General features: G+C 39.9%; 1 protein-coding gene across 3 annotated transcripts; it reads right to left on the bottom strand.

Annotated features, from left to right (window-relative positions):
• Window positions 1-698: 698 nt before the first annotated feature.
• Window positions 699-21,940, bottom strand: LOC127446013 (TAF6-like RNA polymerase II p300/CBP-associated factor-associated factor 65 kDa subunit 6L). Of its 3 annotated transcripts, none has more exons than XM_051706614.1 (12): window positions 21,820-21,940; window positions 20,768-20,954; window positions 14,476-14,562; window positions 13,888-14,038; window positions 12,829-12,879; window positions 11,085-11,179; window positions 10,905-10,979; window positions 10,356-10,576; window positions 9,400-9,532; window positions 9,179-9,307; window positions 1,207-1,703; window positions 699-1,097 (listed from the first exon to the last, which is right to left on the bottom strand). In XM_051706614.1, exons 2-12 carry the CDS (start codon window positions 20,912-20,914, stop codon window positions 776-778), a joined length of 1,908 nt encoding a protein of 635 aa, XP_051562574.1. In that variant the 5' UTR covers window positions 20,915-20,954; window positions 21,820-21,940; the 3' UTR covers window positions 699-775. The 3 variants fall into 3 exon arrangements, with proteins under 3 accessions (XP_051562574.1, XP_051562591.1, XP_051562583.1); XM_051706631.1 differs by lacking the exon at window positions 21,820-21,940 and adding an exon at window positions 21,300-21,435; XM_051706623.1 differs by lacking the exon at window positions 21,820-21,940 and adding an exon at window positions 21,216-21,324.
• Between the last annotated feature and the right edge of the window lie 213 nt (window positions 21,941-22,153).

The following is a 22,153-nucleotide window of genomic DNA, read 5'->3' as shown; positions in this document are numbered from 1 at the left end:
ATTTAATCATTTTTAAGGGTGGCATGTCACTGGGGTCAAGTTTAAGGGATAGTTCACCCCAAAATGAAAATCCTCTCATCATTTACTTACCCTAATACCATCCCAGATGTGTATGATTTTCTGTCTTCTGCAGAACACAAAAGAAGAATTTTAGAAGAATATTTCAGCTCTTTAGGTCCATACAATGAAAGTGAATGGTGGCCAGAACTTTGCAGTTCCAAAAAGCACATAAATGCAGCATAAAAGTAATCCACAGACTCCAGTGGTTAAATCCATGTCTACATAACTGATATGACAGGTGTGGGTGAGAAATAGATCAATATATAACTCCTTTTTTTTTTACTATAAAATCTCCAATTTCACTTTCACTTCACATTCTTCTTTTGTTTTTTGACGATTCGCATTCTTCATGTATATCGTCACCTATTAGTCGGGGCTAGTCAAAGGTAAAGAGTCATAAAGGACTTACAAAAGGACTTAAGTATTGATGTTTCTCACCCACACCTATCATATTTCTTGTGAAGACATGGATTAAACCACTGGAGTTGTATGGATGACTTTTATGCTGCCTTTATGTGATTTTTGGAGCCTCAAAGTTCTGGCCACCATTCATTTGCATCGTATGAACCTACAGAGCTGAAATATTCTTCTAAAAATCTTCATTTGTGTTCAGCAGAAGAAAAGTCATACATATCTGGGATGGCATGAGGGTGAGTAAATGATGAGAGAATATTCATTTTTGGGTGAACTACTCTTTTTTAAGTCTTTTGGTGTTTTAAAGTGGCAGGTGAAGAGAATAATGGGAACACGTCCAGCGGCACACAGGTTTGCTGAATCTCCCTATGACTGGTAGCTTGTGGGCGTAGGCACGTGGTGGGAGGGAAGTAAGAGGCGGAGTTGGAGTGAAGCTCGTCTGGAAGCGTCTTCCCTGGCAGCGGCGGCCCATCTGTCGTCCACCAATAATGAAAGAGAAAACCGGAGGACCCGCCTGAGGAGGATGGAATCGGGCTTTGGGGAAAATGTCTCGGGATTGGCTTGATGAAGAGGATCTGGAACGTGAGACAGAGGATGAGGAGGAGGAAGAACGGGCAAGAGATCTGCAGACAAAAGGGACAAAAGAGGCCACATTGAGCAAGGTAAGGTTAAAATGCATTCGATCAACATAATGTGAATTGACCCTTCACTTTTCAGTGGTTTAACTCCTACCTCCCAGGAACAGTAGCAGCCAGACTGGGTGGTTGCGGTTCTGTGCGTGGGCTTCCATCTTGCTGTGGGCTGATGTTCATGCTGGCAGTGAGTTGGGGCATCTTGCGTGTACTCTCCAGATTGGCGGCACCACTCGCTGGCTCCTTCCTGCCATTTAGGGGAGGGCAAGAACCCGCAGGTGGAGCGCCACCTAGTGGTGGGTCAGTGCTGAAACGTAGAGCCAGACTGTCTCCAAAAAAGGAGTACAGCTCACAGTACATGCCAGGAAGAGAGATAGGGGTCCAGTCTTCCCATGGGCAACCAGCTCCGCCAGTTTGTAGATGGCTCGCAATGCCAAGAGGGGGTTCGGAGAGGGGTTCGGGAGGGGGGCTGAGACCAGGTGAGCTTTCTCTGAAACCCAATGCCCCTACGACAGAGCCCTGTAGAGCTGCATTGCCTCCTCCAGCTGCCAAGGTCAGACTAAGTGCCTTCATCTTCAGCAAACGCTCTACCGCCACCTTCAGGGTGGAAAGAAAAACGGTCGCTGAGCTCAAGAGGTTTAGATTAGAGAGATATGGGTTATTTCTAGGAATGTAAAATGTACCAGTGCTTCAGTACCAAACCGATACTAAAATAAAGGAGATTTAACGATACCAATGTTTCTGCAGTACTGTTAGTACCAATACAATTCAGTAACCGCACGCCGTCTGGCTGACACACGACTGCTTTCAAATGCTCAAACGCTTATTTAAGCGCATGCTCTGTCACTTCGTTTATGGTGCTTATTGTCGTGTCAGAGTCGGTGATCGACCGGGGTAACTGAGAAGTGAACAGAAGAAGAGCGCTCTTGCCTTGCAGTAAATGCGGTCATGCGGCTGTGCGCATGAACGGTCAAATGTGCTTCATGATCAAAATGGCTGTCAGACACGGTTTTTATGTAAAAGCAGTTGAGTGATTGCAAACAGCTAGAAAAAAGGGGGTATTTACACTTGGTCACATCTTGCACCTCAGGAAGTGGTCTGAGAGGCATTCCAGGCAAAAACTTGGTCTAGCGTAAAGCCCCGTTCACACCGCCAACGACACCATCCCATTCGTTTTCAATGAGAGCACAGCGACTTCCGGTGACACGAACTGTCGTGACCACTGGCGACAGAGATCGTCGTGGGGAGCGACAAGACGAAAAAGTTTCAACTTTATGCAAATGACAAGCGACATTCGCGAGTGACTACCAATGAGAGGGAAGACAAAGGAGCTTACGTCATCCATCTTCAGGCAGGGTGAGTGTGAGATACTGGAGTCGACTCGAGTGCAGGCAAGACGGAGAAGTTCAAAGTTTCTGTGAGCGATTTCACTGTTCTATATCATTTGTCTTTAACCACATACATAGTTATGGCCTAATAAAATGATGCCTGGAAAACCGTGTCGGCATTCTGAGTGAGTTTGATTCATATATTGATATAACGTTCGTCTTGTTTAATGATATGATGCATTAAGCACTGATGCAGGTTATGTAAAACGCTCTCCCCTGCAGAATGTGCATTTTTAGAGGCAGAACCGATTCCTTGTCAAATTAGTATGAGATCTTAGTTTTATCAGCAGTATCATCTGTAAACAGCATTTCAAACGCTACTATGGCCAGTTGTGCAGTCCACCAATAACGTTAGCGCGGCAGCAGCAGTAGGAACGCCACCCAGCGACACAGATTGCAAAGTCTAGCGACATGCTGCCTGCGATGTGAACAAAGCTTAAATGCATCTGACTGTTCAAGCCACATGTGTAAACTTTACAACGCCCAAACAGCGTCATGTCAGCATAGGGAAAATGTGAAACATAACAGCTGTTACCGAGTATCTGCATTGGGCAATCTGATCAGTTAAAACACGAAGTGACCAAGTGTAAATACCCCCAAAAACAATCAGGTATGTGTCAAAATATCAAAATCTCAGCACTAGACCTTGCAGTGCCTGTCTGTTATTTTGTTAATATTAAATCAAACAACAATATTATAAAGAAAAACACTCACTGCTTTATTAAAAAGAAAACCAATCAAATGGTCTTAATTTCTTTCTTTTTTTTTATTTTTTTATTAATGTTCTTACTTTAGTTTATTTTTAGTTCTTAGTTATTATAACTGTTTACCTAAAAAGTTACTTAAATTTTTTTCTTTAAACTTGTTGCTTCATATTTACTTCACTTTGCTGGCTGATTCAGCCTGGCCAATATTTAAAGGAATATTCTGGGTTCAATTCAAGTTAAGAACAATTGACAGCATTTGTGGCATAATGTTTATTACCACAACAATTTATTTGAACTTGCTTCTCCTTTTCTTTATATATAAAAAAAGAAAAAATCTGGTTTACAGTGAGGCACTTACAATGGGGGCCAATTTTTAAAAGTTAAAATATAATATGCGTGTAAACATGATTTTAGTGTGATAAAATCACTTACTAACCTTTTCTGTGTAAAGTTATAGACAATTTTGCAACTCTGTTGCCATGATGATGTAATGTCAACAAACATTAAAATGACTGTAAAAATGACAATTTAAACAACTTTACAGCTCAAATAATACATGACTTTAACAGAAGAATTAATGGAAGTGCTTTTATGAAATTATAAGCTTCACTTTTCTGCCTTTTAACCCCTTCAAAAATTGGCCCCATTCACTTCCATTGTAAGTGCCTCACTGTAACCTTGATTTTTGTTTTTCTTTTTTAAAGAAAAGGAGGGATGAATCAAAATTGGTTTATGTAGTAATCAACATTATGCCACAAATGCTGTCGATTGAGCTTAACTTGTATTGAAGCCCTGCTCTCAATACTCTGTTTTGAACTAGTGGAGTTACTTTTAAATCAGTGTTTTTAAAACAAATCTTTTAAGTGAGCGAATCATTCTTGCTCAATTCCATTGTTTCAATGGTGAATGACTTTAACCAATCAGTTGAATCTATAACTAAATGACTCACTCATAACATAAAATACTCTTACTGGTCATCTACTGGAGTAAATATGCATTCTCCAGAAATGGTCACCGAGTGAATCAGTAAATGAAATCAAAATGAATGAATCAAAATCCCTCCACCATTTGGAAAGCCACAAACACAAGCAGAGTGATACAAAAGGTAAAAGTCCCAGCACTGTTGGAATGTACATCGGCACTCTTGGAACGCCCCTCTTCCAATCAGTGTTGTATAAAATGCCTAATATATATATATATATATATATATATATATATAACAATTTAATGAAAGCAATAAAGATGTACACAAAATTGCTGAATTGAAATGAATCCTTAATAGAAACCATATTCACTCAAAATTGCTAAAAATTAATTATAAATTGACAAGACTGTTGTTAGATTTCACAACTGGCTCTTTGCTGAATGACCACTATTTTAGTCAGTCAAGCAGTACAATTCTGTCAATAATCTCAACATATCGGCCAAATACCGGCAGATTAATTGGCCTGGCTGACATATCAGTCTTTTACTAGTTTCACAGGGCCAGTGGACTGCTGCATTCTAAGTTTAAGGGAAACACTGGTGTAGAAATGCCCTGGAATGAATCAATGAAAAAAAAAAAATAAATTCAACACTTGATGTTTGGGCTGGAACTAACAATTATTTTGATAATGGATTAATCTTCGATTATTTCTGTGATTAATCAATTATTAAAATATATACACTACCGGTCAAAGGTTTTGAAACACTTGACTGAAATGTTTCTCATGATCTTAAAAATCTTTTGATCTGAAGGCGTATGCTTAAATGTTTGAAATTAGTTTTGTAGACAAAAATATAATTGTGCCACCATATTAATTTATTTCATTATAAAACTAAAATGTAATAATAATAAAAAAAGTTTTTGAAATTGATGACTTGGACCAAATAATAAAGAAAAGCATCCAACAAGTGCCCAACATAGATGGGAACTCCTTCAGTACTGTTTAAAAAGCATCCCAGGGTGATACCTCAAGAAGTTGGTTGAGAAAATGTCAAGAGTACATGTCTGCAAAATCTAGGCAAAGGGTGACTACTTTGAAGATGCTAAAATATAACACAGTTTTGATTTATTTTGGATTTTGTTTAGTCACAACATAATTCCCATAGTTCCATTTATGTTATTCCATAGTTTTGATGACTTTACTATTATTCGAAAATGTGAAAAAAATAATAATAATATTTTAAATATATATATATACATATATATAAAATAAAGAATGAGTAAGTGTTTCAAAACTTCTGACCGGTAGAGTGTGTGTGTGTGTGTGTATGTATGTGTGTGTATATATATATATATATATATTTTTTTTTTTTTTTTAAACAAATGATAAAGGGCGTAAGGATTTGGCTCATTTTACAGTACTGAATTCATGATTCTTCACTCTCACAAAACTTTGAACAAAGCCTGAATCATGAAAAGTTTTAATGTATTATTATTATTACTTTCAGGACATATAAAAACAGTTCTTTTCCTTTACTTGTAAAGCTTAACAAAAGTAGTGTTCATTAAAGAGTAAAATGTTTAATCAGGGATGGAGTGGGACAAAAGAAATCAGCCCAGCAATGGTGACACCAGAATAGAAATATGAATAATTCTGCCTAGCAGAAAAATACATAATTATGTTAGATACATATGCTTGTACACTGTACACTGATTACATACATTAAAGTAATTTAAATTAATATTGTACATTTTTTAAATAGTATTGCCACTGATTACATTTTTCTAAACTATTCTTTTTTCTCCCAATTTGGAATGCCCAATTCCCAATGTGCTGTAAGTCCTCGTGGTGGTATAGTGATTCGCCTCAGTCTGGGTGGCGGAGGACGAATCTCAGTTGCCTCCGCGTCTGAGACAGTCAACCCACGCATCTTATCACGTGGCTTGTTGAGCGCGTTGCCACGGAGACATAGCGCATGTGGAGGCTTCACGCCATCCACCGCGGCAATCACGCTCAATTCACCACGCGCCCCACCGAGAGCGAACCACATTATAGCGGCCAAGGAGTTTACCCCATGTGACTCTACCCTCCCTAGCAACCGGGCCAATTGGGTTGCTTAGGGGACCTGGCTGGAGTCACTCAGCACACCCTGGGATTCGAACTAGCGATCTCCAGGGGTGGTAGCCAGTGTATTTTACCACTGAGCTACCCAGGACCCCTTTATAAACTATTCTTTCTTTTAAAAAAAAAAAAAAAAAAAAAAAAAAAAAAAACAATTAAGAATAGTATATAAAGTGTTTGTCCAGTAAAATAATTTCTGCCATAGGCAGGGTCGGCTCCACCTTGGTGGTCCGTCACAGGTAGCAAGGACAGCTGAGTCTTAAAAAGAATATTTAAAAAATGAATTGTTAATCAAATTAACAATTGTTTTGATCGATTTAACTTCAAGTGTGCATTATTCATATAGGCTAATGTGAAAATGTGCATTTCATTTATTTTCTTTTATATGTGATAGCCCAGGCAAGTTTGAAATGTGCTGCATAAATGCCAAAGGAGGCTGACAGCTCAAGACAAGGCTCCACTTAGTAAACTGAACAATAATAAAAAATAAATAAAAAAAGTTTAGTTTCAAATTACACAACATCAATTGTTTCCACCTAAAATGTAGCCGAATAAGGTGAAATGATGTTTGCCTCCTTCCACATTAATAAACGGTAATTATCTGAGGTGAACTTTCAAGCCAAGCTTTCAGTATCACGTCAGCAGGCCTACTTTGTCAAGCCTGGTTGTGGTTAACGTGACAGATGAAGAAAGTGAAATTTAGCCAAATATCAATAAAACCCAAATTATTGAAGGATCAGAAGTGAAAGACTGAAGAACATCCTGTATATTTGCACTCAATGAAGAAGTGGAGGATAGAGTTGCTCTTCACATATGGTGAGTTGATCAGTCTGTACATGATTGATTTGATATATTGTTTTATATCAACATGTGTTTGCTTGGAGTTCTGAAAGATTTAAACACATCATTAATTATCAAAACGAAGAGATATCACGAAGAGCTCATCTGTGTATATAGGAGCATAATCATCAGTTGTTAAGGAAAGTCCGGTGGTAGTTTTTGATGCTATTTAGTGTTTTGTGAGAAAATAAAATAAAATGTACTTTTTACCTCGGGGGAGCTTTTTTTTTATTTATTTATCCCCTTTTCTCCCAATTTGGAATGCACAGTTCCCACTACTTAGTAGGTCATTGTGGTGGTGCGGTTACTCACCTCAATCCGGGTGGCGGAGGACAAGTCTCAGTTGCCTCCACTTCTGAGACAGTCAAACCGCGCATCTTATCACGTGGCTCGTTGTGCATGACACCGCGGAGACTCACAGCATGTGGAGGCTCATGCTACTCTCCGCGATCCACACACAACTTACCACGCGCCCAATTGAGAGCGAGAACCACTAATCGCAACCACGAGGAGGTTACTCCATGTGACTCTACCCTCCCTAGCAACCGGGCCAATTTGGTTGCTTAGGAGACCTGGCTGGAATCACTCAGCACACCCTGGATTCGAACTCGCAACTCCAGGGGTGGTAGTCAGTGTCAATACTCACTGAGCTACCCAGGTCCCCACCCCGGGGGATCTTTAGAATAAATAGTGACGCTCCAACATAGGGCAACACTATGGATTATCTGCATTCTGGGTGCAGAATATTGTGCTTCAATGTAACTGGAGAGCTTGGAGTCGCTTCAAAATTTATTTTGCAACATGAAGGCCTACTTTACGGCATCCCACAGGTTTTTCCTTCTGCAACAGTTTATTAAAGAAATTCGATGTCTGTCAGACAACCCACCAAAGAATCAGCAACACACTCCATAAAAATATTGTTCTTTAATTTGTCCACAACATCTCACAAATAAACATGTGGACTATGCATAATAACAGGAACATAAACTGACCGTTCAATACATTTAATCTGAACACAAGCAATGCTTTAAATAATGAGGATGAACAGACACGCAACTTCTCAAAGTTTATCACGCTGAAAGTAACAACACGTAAAATGCACAGCTCTGTCAGCATGCTTAAATATTACAAAAAAAAGCAACATTATATGATCTCTGTGACTGTCTGTATTACATCCGATCGTCTTCAGTCAGTTATTCAAATGCTCCCAAATAGATGATTTAAGTCTCTTTTTATGGTTATGAGACTGGTAGATTGAATTCCTTTCTTATACTTTGGAATTTGTGTGTTTAAGGCACAGTTTCACGTGAATTGAAAGTGCACATTCAGTCTGCGACACGCAGCCTCTGTCTGTAACCATAACAACAACCAGTAACCAACCAGGTACAAGCGCAAGAGATCTTCACTTTTAGGCTTACAACGAAAAACTCCTTTATATTATTAATTTATATATTACATGTATAGTATTTTTGCCATGAGTAAATACAAAATTTCTTGTCTTAAATTAACCATGCCATTTTTAATCGTGGTTAATGGTGAAACCATATAATAACGACATCCCTAAACACCACCAGTCATTTTAGTCGCGTTACAGTAGCTACAGTTATGGTAAAGTGAATGTGTGCCCCCCTAGAAATTTCAAATGCCCCCCTAAGTAATTCATCCTGGTGCCGACACTGGCCACAGGATAAATTTACTGGTGAAATCAGACATTACATTTGGGATTATCAGGAGGACTATAAAATATCAGGACCCTTAGTATTATTATACATTATATTCAGCATTATACACAGTTTAATAAAGTAATCGCAACTTCTCTCTCGCACTGATAATAGCATTGTTGCTCATTGTATTATGTGCTTGCTTGAAGGAGAAACCATCTAAAACACTTTAAAAACCAGAAAACCTTGACCTCTTAGACATCAGTATGATATCCAAAACTGCACAACTGATTACACTGAAACTGAAATCGAGGTATGATGTTACACAAGTTCAATCAAAATGAACAGCAGCAGACTGATACATTATTTGTCTTGCAATATTTATCTCAACAACCTAAAAGGAAACTTTTGTAAGAGTACTTTTCATACCAGAATGGCTCCATACACTTTGTGGCCATCAGCTTTCACTTGAGCGTTGGACACAGAGTAATCATCCAACACAGCTTGTAGATTCGCCCAGTAGGCAGGGAGGTGAGGATATAACACACGTTCAACAGCCTGTGTAAAAAAAAAAAAAACAATCAGACAAAACTGTGACATTCAGGACTACAAAGTATTTTTACATGTGCAGGTGCAAGTTGAGGATTTACCTTCCAGCCGAGAGCATGCAGACCCACCACAGCTCCATAGTGGGAACACAGAGGCCTAACCGGATCAGAGAGAACTTTCTGCAGAGACAGAATGATCTGGTGGTACAGCCCGCTCACAAGATCACCATGTGTCCTACAAGTCAGAAGAATAGCAACTCTCAGATAAAGTCACAAAATAAGAGCATGTCTTCTGAAGCAATATGCTAGGTGTGGGTGAGAAACAGACCGATATTTAAGTTATTTTTTATTATAAATTATCTTCCCTGCCCAGTATGTGGTGATATGCACAAAGAATGCGAACTGCCAAAAGAAGAATGTGAAAGTGGAGTTCATAGTAAAAAAAAAAAAAAAAAAAAAAAAAAAAAAAGGACTTAAATATTGATCTGTTGCTCACTCACACCTATCATATCGCTTCATACATCATGGATTTAAACACTGGAGTCAAATGGATTACTTTTATGCTGCCTTTATATCCTTTTTGTAGTTTCAAAGTTCTGTCCACCATTCACTTGCATTGTATGGACCTACAGAGCTGAAATATTCTTTTAAAAGTCTTAATTTGTGTTCTGCTGAAGAAAGAAAGTCATCTGGGATGGCATGAGGGTGAGTAAATGATGAGAGAAAGTTCATACAAAAGTGAACTATCGCTTTAATGGAAAATAACAATGTACTGGAATCGACAGCGAGCATCAATTGAATTTCTCATGTAATCAACATATTATACACTATTTGTGTGGTGCGCATGAGTTGTTTTCTATGTTAAGCATTTCAATTCAGTCACTTATGAGGTTCAAATTTGGCCAGAATATTGCCTATGTAGGCAGTAGACAGCAAGGCAGCTCACTTGGTTTAGGAACAGAGTCTCTGTTAACAGATATACATTTATCAAATGTGGCAGCTGGAAAATGTTGACGCACGAACAAGTTTTGTCTGTCATATCTGTCTCATATCTTTACCAGAAGATGTGGCTGAGCAGCAGGGCTGCGTAGTCTCTCAGGGTCCAGTGGTCATTGAGAGGGTTGATTGAGGCAGCCAGCGGCTCCAGGATGCAGTACATGACACTGGACACCAGACTGCGCACATATGAGCCTAGGTACAGGTACGGGTTCTGCACCAAACTCTTCACCATGTGTAGGAGTCGGTTTAATTGGTCCAGATCATGACTTACTGACTTGACCTAAGTAAGAAGAACAAAAGCAACTGGCCTAGCACACACAAAAAAAGGAAACGTTTACACTGAGTAAATTACGCTACTGAATTTATTTCAAATTTCTATAAACCGAGTCATTTCGAGTCACTTTGACCCAGAAGCACATGCACTAAAGTAAGAAGGAAAGTCTCAGTTGACATGTAAATTATTGTTATATCTTACCATTGCCGAGATTAGAAAGCTGAGGCTTTCCCTTTTACTTTAGTGTATTAAACTCAAATTATGTTTCTTGGTCGAATGGACTTAAAACGATGGAACAGAACACGTATGTACGTTTTGGACAAAAGTGACATACCCCACTGATGACATAAACAAAATAAGGCAAAAGGGCAGCAATCTTCGAATTGGACTGAAGGTCTAACAAAGCCACCTGTTGGGAAAAGAAGATTTCAAAATATTAGCAAGAGAACACATTGTGCATTAGTGTTTATTCTATAGAAGGTTTACATGAATGATTTAGTGAAACAAAGAATACCTTCATGAGATGTGGGTCCTCTCCTAAAATTGCTCTGGTTATTTGTTGGTAATACTTCAGCAGATCATCTGATAGAGACTGAACAGCAGTGGGTACTAAAAAAAGAGTACACATTTTTGGTACATAAGAGAAATCATAACTTCTGCCAACACGTGATTATATAGAATCACTTGGGTTATGTTCACACAGGCAGAAGAAAAAAAAAAAAAATTTTTTTTGGCCTGTCCGACTCAAATCCGTTTAGGCTATTGTAGTTTGAACAGGACTAAAAATGCATTAAATCCAATTAATGTGCTTTTTCCATCATTTGATGTGCACTATGGGTATTTCGTCAGGTGTTGCGATGAGAAGACATAGACTGTGTTCCTTCACAGGGCACTTCGAAGGGTAAACAATAATGATGGCTACACCGTTGGATCTTTACAAGAGAATTTTAAATAAAAATGACTTAAAAGAGAATGACTGTTTTATTACACCTTTCAGCCCTCCGACAGAGGATGGGTAAAGTCTATGAGGGGAATAGAGCATAGGGATGATCACTTCTGAATGGAATGCACCCATATGTCATGTATATGTTACAGGGCAGCTAAAGCAGTGCAGACCTCTTAAAATAATACAGATATTGGCTTTACCCACCCGCAAAATAAGAAATACTTGACAATGGACCTTGGAATTACTGAAAAATAATGCACACCCCGAAGTGGTAATGCGGCCACGACAAGGTGCTATGACACACACCGGCTGCGAGCCACCACAACGCAATAAAGTATTGAATGTCTCACGTGAATACGGGAAGCTTGAGCATTTTGAGCCGTTCAATAGAGGACAGGGGTCCTCTTCAAGAATCTCACTGTCCGACACTTTTATGCTTTAATACAGGACACAAAGCCTTCAATCCAGGACGTTTCGCTGCCCGCTAAAATACAGGACAATAGGTGTCCCAAATGGGACACCATAATTTCGGTCAAAATACAGGATGTCCCAGCTAAAACGGGACAGCTGTAAACCCTAGCAGCAACAAAAACTGCACATGCCATCTCACCCCTTTTTTAAGCTGTTTTCTGTGTCGAATGTGTTAAAGGGATAGTTCACCCAAAAATTAAAAGTTCTCTTAGCATTTAGTCACCCTCTATATTTCAGCTCTGTAGGTCCATACAAGGCAAGTGAATAGTGGCCAGAACTTTGAAGCTCCAAAAAAGCTTCCAGATCTGAAAGTGAAAGTTAAAGTGGAGATTTAGAGTAAAAAGCACATAAATACTGTTCTGTTTCTAACCAACACCTATTATACTGCTTCTGAAGATGTGGATTTAAACACTGGAGTCATACTGATCACTTTTATGTTTCCTTTATGTGATTTTGAGCTACAAAAGGTCTGATCACCATTCACTTGCATTGTAAGGACCTAAAGAGCATCATTTACTCAAATGGCATGAGGGTGAGTAAATGATGATTTTTGGGTGAACTATCCCTTTAATATTTTATGATTTTCATGAGGGCAGTAAACAAAATCGCAAAACATTAACTGCGGCAAACACTCACGCATAGCGAACATGCACAAATTTGCATCGTTACTATGACAACTAATGTGGATGTGCTAGCAAAAGCTAGCACAGAAAATAAATCACATCTGTCAACATATAACCTGCAGTTTCAAAAGTCAGTCAGTCAAAAAATAAATAAATTTAAAAAAAGATCTGAGAGGGAAAAAAAAAAAAAAACTCAAAATTCAGATTCAGGAAATTACCTGTTCCTTGAGGTTCCAGGTTGCCCTTTCCATCAAGGTATGATACATTCACTGTAGAATAGATCAAATAAACAACATAGAGCTATAGATTGAGCAAGTTACAAAAGTATGAAACTTCACTATATATAATATATAAATATAGACACACACACACACACACACGCACACGCACACGCACACACACCATCAGCCACAACATTAAAACCACCTGCCTAATATTGTGTAGGTCCCTCTCGTGCCGCCAAATCAGCACCAACCCGCATCTCAAAATAGCATTCTGAAATTATATTCTTCTCATCACAAATGTACAGAGCGGTTATCTGAGTTACCATAGACTTTGTCAGTTCGAACCAGTCTGGCCATTTTCTGTTGACCTCTCTCATCAATAAGTGTTTCCGTCCAAAGAACTGCCTCTCACTGGATGTTTTTTGTTTTTGGCACCATTCATTCTAGAGACTGTTGTGTGTGAAAATCCCAGGAGATCAACAGTTACAGAAATACTCAAACCAGCCCGTCTGGCACCAACAATCATGCCACAGTCGAAATCACTGCAATCACATTTTTCCCCATTCTGATGGTTGATGTGAACATTAACTGAAGCTCCTGACCCATATCTGCCTGATTTTATGCACTGCAGCCACACGATTGACTGATTAGATAATCACATGTATGACTGTTGGTACCAGATGGGCTGGTTTGAGTATTTCTGTAACTGCTGATCTCCTGGGATTTTCACACACAACAGTCTCTAGAATTTACTCTGAATGGTGCCAAAACAAAAATCATCCAGTGAGGGGCAGTTCTGTGACTTGATGATGAGAGGTCAACAGAGAATGGCCAGACTGGTTCAAACTGACAAAGTCTACGGTAACTCAGATAACCGCTCTGTACATTTGTGGTGAGAAGAATATTATCTCAGAATGCTATTCTGAGATGCGGGTTGGCGCTGATTTGGCGGCACGAGAGGGACCTACACAAAATTAGGCAGGTGGTTTTAATGTTGTGACTGATCGGGGTATAGTGAAACATATGGAATATCACTAATGATCCATGCTTTACCTCGAACCATTGTCTCCGCACAGCCTTTAGGGATGTTGGTAGCAAGGGCCAACTCCACTAGGTTTATCTCCCGATCTTCTACAAAGAAGAGTTCTCCTTCCTTCAATGGACGGAACGGTAAGGCATCTTGTGCGCCAAAGCCACAAATGGTCTAGAAACATACGACAGATGAAAATTTGCTCTCCAAATGCTGAAGTGTTGGAGACAACTGACCTTATTCACACTAGCGCCATCTTTATTTTTTAATGGGATTGTCAATGAGGCTGTGAGGGATAGACTTAAAATCTCTTCAGTGGTCTGTACTGCAGTTAAAAGTGTTTTTGGATTGTTACGCAGACAAAATGTTGAAACAAATCTTTCCAAGACCATTCAGTATACAAAAAACTCCAGACAACATGAGTTGTGGAAAATCAGATGTGATCAAGGAGCTTTATACAGCTTTATACTGTGCGTGCCACTGAAGAGATGGTAAGTCTATCCCTCACAGCCTCATTGTCATTCCCATTAAAAATCAAAGATGGCGCTAGCGTGAATAACACAAACATAAACTTGGTTTCAGGATTTACACAAATAATTAGAAAAAGATACCTCAGTATTACTCCATTGTAGCGCTCTGTTAAAGTCTTCCACGCTCAGCTTCCTTCTCTTTGCATGTCTCATGAACTGTGAGCTATTCTGTAGTGGGACAAACAGATGAAATGTGCAACATTGGGTTAGTTGTTTGCAGCATACGTTTGACCATTTAAGGTTAAGTTGGGTGTTTCTTAAACTACGGACACTTTCATAACCCATGTGTTGATTTTTATTTAATCCTTACATTGTGTTACAGTCATTTTGACCCAGACAACTTATTTTTTTTCCCTCCACTCCCGTTTTTTTTTTTTTTTTACTTAATCCAATTGGAATAAAATGTCTTGACTTTGTTCACATATGGTATCCAAAAACACACAAAACATTTGACCATTTTCTTTACATTTTTGGGGGTTTTATTTCACTTCGTTACTCTTGTTGTGTTCCTGGTCATAAATGATCAGCCATTGGAAATGAATGGATCGGACTATAAAATACAGAAATTTTAAGTGTTCAGGAGCATCTCAATCTTTAGATGAGCACATATGTGGATCTGTGTTTGCACACACAAAGTCCTCTGACATGTGCGCACGCGCACACACACAAACACCCACACACACAATGTGTGTTGAGCGTCCTTTTGTGCATCATCTTTCCATGTACACTCTTTGTGGAATATTTCAAGATCTCATCATATTATGTTGTGTTTGGGCTCGTTTGAATCTGGATAGTTTGCTGTAAGTTACGATATGTCATTGTCTACGGTATATGTATGTTTCATGATGCAAGTAATTAGGAAAAATGTGACAAAAAGCAACTCCTGTTTATTACATTTGTGTGTGTCAGTGGGAATTTAATACACAGTAATACAGTTTGGCCTCCGAGTGAAACACATTTGCTCATTGCATCCTACTAATTGAGACCTTTCCAATGATATATAACACATGGCTAATCTTTTTTATGGTTAACCAACTCCAAATATAATTGTTGTGACCTCATGCCATCCCAGATGTGTATGATGTTCTTTCTTCTGCAGAACACAAATTAAGATTTTTAGAAGAATATCTCAGCTTTGTAGGTCCATACAATGCAAGTAATGCAAATGCAAGTCTGTAGTAAAGGACTGTAAGTCTGTAGTAAGGACTGTAAGAGATGGAACTACAAGCCTGCTTTGAATGCACTGATTGGAGTGTTTTTGAAGCTGCAGCCACAGACCTAGACCAGCTCACAGATACTGTGACATCATATATCAGTTTCTGTGAGGATATGTGCATCCCTACTGGGACATTTTATCATTCAATAATGATAAACTATGGTTTACAGGAAGACAGCTTTGTCATGCCAAAGAGGATGCTTACAGAAGTGGGTATAAAATCTTGTACAACCAGGCCGGAAACATACTAAGGAGATCTGAGTGGCAAAAAGAAGCTACTCTGAAAAGCTGAAAAACCAGTTTTCATCCAACAATCCTGCATCAGTGTGGACAGGCCTGAAGGACATCACCAAGTACAAGACACCACCCTTTCGCTCTGTAGAGAATCAACAACTGGCTGATGACCTGGGGCCGAATGTATAAAGCCGCTTAAGAGTAAAATTTTAGTTTTAAGTGTGTCCAAATTCTAAGAATGACGTCATTTTACTCTTATTCCTAGACTAAAGAATAAGTGTGATTCATAAAGGTTCATAAGTGTTAAGACTTGGTCTCAGCTCCTAAATTGTTTAAGAGTGCTAGAGAGGTATCCTAACCTAGTTAGGAGTAGCACAATAACAGTGTTCCACGGAGACAACACACTCTACAACAAAGGAACAATGTGTTGGACTTATGAAAGTGGAATTTAGGCAAATGGGTTTTGTATTTGAGGGAAATGAAATCCATCTATATAATTTTTTAATTGCAGCACATTTTTTTCATTTAATGAATACATTGAAACTCATTGTTTTGAATTAAGCATTTAAAAAATGTGATGGGCTACATACCTAAACTTTCAGAGGGCTGCAACAACTAATTAATAAAATCTAAATATCAATTCAATTATAAAAATCAATGATGAAAATAATCAACAAATTCAACTGATGATTAGATATGATTAGCTGAATATATTTTCACTAGCACTGCAACCTCAGTCAGTGACACCACTTTACAGTAGTGAAAATGTGTTTCTATGGGAAAAAAGAAATTTAAAAAATGGTACAGAGCTGCATCTAAAAAGAGCCCAAACACAAACACTATATAAAACTATTAATAAGCTCATAGTTTTGTGTGGGGTTTCACTTTCAGATTTCTTCTGCACTTTAATCTTCTTGAGAGGCATTTAACCCCGGCTCATAACTTACATTTTACTGATTTATTCTTATTTGTAAATATTATAAACTCAAAGTCATGCAAGTTTCCATTTTGCAAAACAACTTGTCCAAAACAGCAAGCGAGTCATTATTTCTTCAAATAGGCCAAAAAATAAATAAATAAAATAAAATAAAATAGGCTTACTTCACGGAGTGCGCACCAATGCCACTCAACCGAATGGTGTGCTATGATAAAATATTGCTGATATGTTGAACGTCAAATTTCCCCCAAAATGGCACCTTGTTAACAGAAATCTTACATGTAGCTGTAATGGGATTACAACAGTTTGTTTTATTATCATTTCACTGTGTGATTTAAATTGTCCATCTACATTAAAAAAAAAAATTTTGATAACATTAAAAGCATATGTGATTATATTGCAAGATTTTGCATCTTTATTTTTTGCTGCCTTCAATTTACGCATTGTTTGAGGACAACATTCGGCAATATGTGGAATAATGTTTAAAATACAGGAAATTAAATTTGGCTTTCTCATTTGATAAATCAAATAATAATCAACAGAATATAACCTATTATCAAAACATTGTTTTATAATGTGTTGTACTGAATCATGAATGGTGTCATACCAGCTGGGACATATTACCCTTGCAGGCTCACTATTGGCTTGTTCAGTGTTTGAGAGAGGCCATTTTGGTCAACATCATTGTAGTCCTTTGTGACGAGGAGGAGGGCAGCCAAGGAGAGGGATAAGGCCGACCCGGATGCGGCAGTTCAGGAGAGAGAGAGCCACACGCAGCTGCCGTGTGTGTTTATGTTTGTTGTTTTTGTCTAAGTTTTCATTAAAATATTACTTTGATGCTTTGTCCGGTTCCCGCCTCCTCCTTGCCCATTTTAAACCTTGTTACATTGGTCCCAAAACCCGGGAAGGAGGAGGGATGCACTGTCGTGGAGTCCTCGCCACTGCCGTCCGCCCAAAGGAGCAGCCGCAGCCGTCCATTGGGGGACGAAGTCGTCACTGCTGGCCGTCTGGACACGGAGGAACGGCCGCCGTCCGCAAGGGGAGGAGGGGCTCGCTGCCGGCCGCCAGAACGTGGAGGGGCGTTCCGTTCGCCAGGGATCGGAGGACTCGCTCCGGTCCACCCAGGGAGGAGCAGCTGTTGTCCACCAGAGGGTAGAGGAGTGGTCGAGGACCAAGCGACGTCGTGTCTGGGAACAGCCGAGCAATTTTTTTTCTCTCTCTCTTTCTGACTGTCGCTCCGCCTTGCCCTTTCCCTCCTCTTTACCTCCCAGGTCTTGAAAGTTGGGGAAAGCCTGCTGGCAGGCGGGGCAGGAAGGGCAACCCCCCCCCCGATGTACGTCATTCCAGGGGTTCCCCGCGAGTGTGCACAGCCGGCCCCAATTGGGCTAATCAGCCGAGGAGAGGGATAAGGCCAAGCCGGATGCGGCAGTTCGTGAGAGAGAGAGCCACACGCAGCTGCCGTGTGTGTGTTTATGTTTGCAGTTTTTAAGTTTTCATTAAAATATTACTTTGATGCTTCATCTGGTTCCCGCCTCCTCCTCACCCATTTTAACCGTGTTACATCCTTATTTCACAACACTTAAGTTTTACCTCAGTCAGCACTTAAGAATCAGTTTTAGACTTTGCTGAAAGTTGCTTTTAGCACCTTTATAAAAAGCTCCTACTCTTACACAAGTCCTACTCTTTGCTAAGAATTTTTTGACACTTAAGTCGAAGCTTAAGACTTTTCTTAAGTTTTATACATATGGCCCCTGATTGTGTTTTACTGCAGGTTAGAAAAGCCCAGTCCCCCGCTCTGATCTTCACTTCACACACCCACTTACACCTCCTGCAACCCCCCCCCTGCTACTCAATCTTCAACATGTCTCAAAGTCTCAACTGGCCCCCATCTTCACGCAGATCTTCAATAGATCACTGGAGCAGTGTGAAGTTCCCTGCTGCTTCAAACACTCCACCATTATTCCGGTCCCCCCCAAAAAACACAGGACTTAATGCCTACATACCTGTCGCTCTCACGTCTGTGGTCATAAAGTTGTTTGAGAGACTGGTTTTGGCCTACCTGAAGGACATCACTGGACACCTGCTAGACCCCCTTCAGTTTGCTTACCGAGCAAACAGGTCTGTGGATGATGCAGTCAACATGGGACTGCATTATATCCTGCAACACCTCGACAGACTTGGGACTTATGCAAAGATCCTATTTGTGGACTTCAGTTCAGCCTTCAATAACATTATGCCTGACCTTCTCTCAACCAAACTGACCCAGCTCTCCGTGCCCACCCCAATCTGTCAGTGGATCAACAGCTTTCTGACAGATAGGCAGCAGCTAGTGAGACTGGGGAAACTCATATCCAGGACCCTCACTATTAGCACTGGTGCTCCTCAGGGATGCGTTCTCTCTTCACTGATCTTCTCCCTGTACATAATAACTGCACTGCAAAGGACCCCACTGTCAAGCTCCTGAAGTTTGCAGATGACACCGCGGTCATCTGCCTCATCCGCGACGGTGATGAGTCCGCTTACAGAAGGGAGGTTGAACAGTTGGCTCTCTAGTGTGGTCACAGCAACCTTCAGCTGAACACACTCAAAACAGTGGAGATGATTGTGGACTTCAGGAGAAATCTCCCCCTCCCCCCTCCTGACCAGCACTGTGACAGCAGTGGATTCTTTCAGGTTCCTGGGCTCTTTCATCTCTCAGAACCTGAAGTGGGACACCCACATATACTCCATTATGAAGGCTCAGCAGAGGTTGTACTTCCTTCGCAGCTGAGGAATTTCAACCTGCCAAAGGAGCTGCTGACTCCGTTCTACTCAGCCGTCACTGAGTCTGTCCTGTGTACATCTATAACTGTATGGTTTGGTTCAGCCACCAAATCAGACAGAAGGAAACTACAACGGACAGTCAGGACTGCTGAGAGGATTATTGGTGCCCCCCTGCCCACCCTCCAAGACCTGTACATCTCCAGAATGAGGAAACATGCAGGTAGAATCACTCTTGACCCCACACACCCTGCCCACTGCCTCTTTGAACTGTTGCCCTCTGGCCGGCGCTACAGAGCACTGAGTGCCAGGACATCCAGGCACAAGAACAGTTTTTACCCTCAGGCCATTTTCCTCATATACAATTAAACTGCCTCAGGACTATAGTGCAATAATGTAAATTAATATCTCATGTACATATTGAATTAAATATGAGTGAATGTACATAACTGTACATACCCTTACCTTGCACATACATTACCACTTGCACACGTACATACGCCATTCTATTTATCTTCTTACCATGTTTTATGTTCTGTCTGCACTTGTTTCTACTATCACCCCAAAAACGTCCTTGTGTATGTGCGCACACTTGCCAATAAAGCTCATTCTGAAGTAAATGGTGGTTAGAACTTTGAAGCTCAAAATAAAAATCACATAAAGGCAGCATAAAAGTTTCTCACCAGACATATCATATCACTTCTGAAGACATGGATTTAACCACTGGAGTCATTTCAATTTCTTTTATGCTGCCTTTGTGCTTTTTTGAGCTTCAAAGTTCTGGCCACCATTCACTTTCATTGTAAGAACCTACAGATTTGAAATATCTTCCAAATACCTTTGTTTGTGTTCTGCAGAAGAAAGTAAGTCACACACATATGGTATGATGACAAAATGTTCATTTTTAGGTGAACTAACCCTTTAACCACGATACAGAATTTGAGATGTGGTGGAAAAGACACTGTGGTGGGAATTTCCAGGACTTTCAGAAGAAAAAAAAAAAAAAAAAAAGACAAATCTGGTGTGGTGCATGTACATACACTGTTGAACACTGTTAGTGCTAGTAGACAAATAAACAAGTGAGAGTGTGAAAAGTGTTTACCGCGAATTTAATTTCTAGACGTCCACAGTGTTAAAAGTGCCCGAAGCTGAAGAAACACCAAGTTATGCATGTACAAGAACATTCATACACGCTTCAGAAGGAATTAAATGAACTCGTAAGTGACCTGTGTTGCTTCTCTGAGACGGTAGCACACATCCTCGGCCAGCAGAGCTGCGACCTCCTCGCTGAGCTCCACCCCGCTGCTCTTGGCCATTAGCTTGACGGACTCTCGGGGCACGTCGGCGAAGCGCCGCTCCTCCCTCTCCGTCATGTTGACGGTACAAACGTGCAAACGCTTGTGGTCGAGATCACTGAATGAAGACATCGCAAATTATTCGAAGGATTAAAAGCTAAAGCGACATGACTGCGTATAATCAAGCACCTTTGAATTGCAATCAACTCATAATCAAGACAGATGCACCAGTTTAACAGTTCAGGGCGTTTATAATTTTTCTAGCCTAATAAATCGTGTTCATAAAATTCAATTTGAACACGTCCGCCAAAATCTTAACACAAGAGCAGCACTTGCTAGTCTTGGTTAACCTAATTGCAATCAAAAACATGTACCATACCCTCTTTATGGCGATTGTTGACAAACGCTGAAAATCATTAAGTTTCACAAACCGCTTTGTTTATTTCTATCGACATGCACTTACATTAGCACACACTGCTAAGCCAGAGATCTTCTATACTTCAGTACCAATCTCCGCGTTTTTACCCCAGGAGCGAGCGTAACGTTCAACTAGCGTATTACGACAGCAAGTCACCGTTTGCGGATACCATACAAATGAATGGGAAAACTGTAAACTGACAACTACATGTCGCAAAAATGTCCGCGTCTTCTCTTATCCACTTTTTGCCTGAACGCGGAAGTGTTCAACGATCCGACTGTTTTTAATTTCCGGTCTCCAGAGTTGTCACTCGCATCGGCGTATATTCTTAGCAGGTAATTTAATGTTTAAGGTATTACATTTGAAAAAATAATAATAATAATAATAATAATAATAATAAATAAATAAAAAAATGCCGATACTTAACAGTCAAGATGACCTTTGTTTTATAGGCAGTGCCTTGGGATGGGCAATATTTCAGATACATGTATTTGAAATACAAAATACTATTTTATACTTTGTATTTTAAAGTTTTTGAAAAAAAAAACAAAAAAACAAATCAAACCTCTGATGTTAGTCAACCTTTGTTAGGCTGCTGATTTCATGAATCAACTAGTTCATGCATGCCCCCCAACCCCAACTTTCATGCATGTGAGCTGCAGATGTCCGTCTAGCATTGGGTTAGCGAAAGGAAATATGGAGTCATGCTGCGTTCCATTCAGCTCGGATGTGGGATAACTTGACATCTCAGATCTCCGTCCATAAAGGCATTCTATTGCCAGATGCTCGGAAGATGACGTGTAAGGAAACAAAACTGCAACACTCCCTTTAGCTTAGCAGCTGTTCCACTGTCACCAGAGATGTCTCACAGCAACCCAACTGATAAACAATGCTGCAAC

Source organism: Myxocyprinus asiaticus, chromosome 1, assembly GCF_019703515.2.
Source record: "Myxocyprinus asiaticus isolate MX2 ecotype Aquarium Trade chromosome 1, UBuf_Myxa_2, whole genome shotgun sequence".
NCBI lineage: Eukaryota > Metazoa > Chordata > Actinopteri > Cypriniformes > Catostomidae > Myxocyprinus > Myxocyprinus asiaticus.
This window is presented reverse-complemented; position numbering and strand designations above follow the sequence as displayed.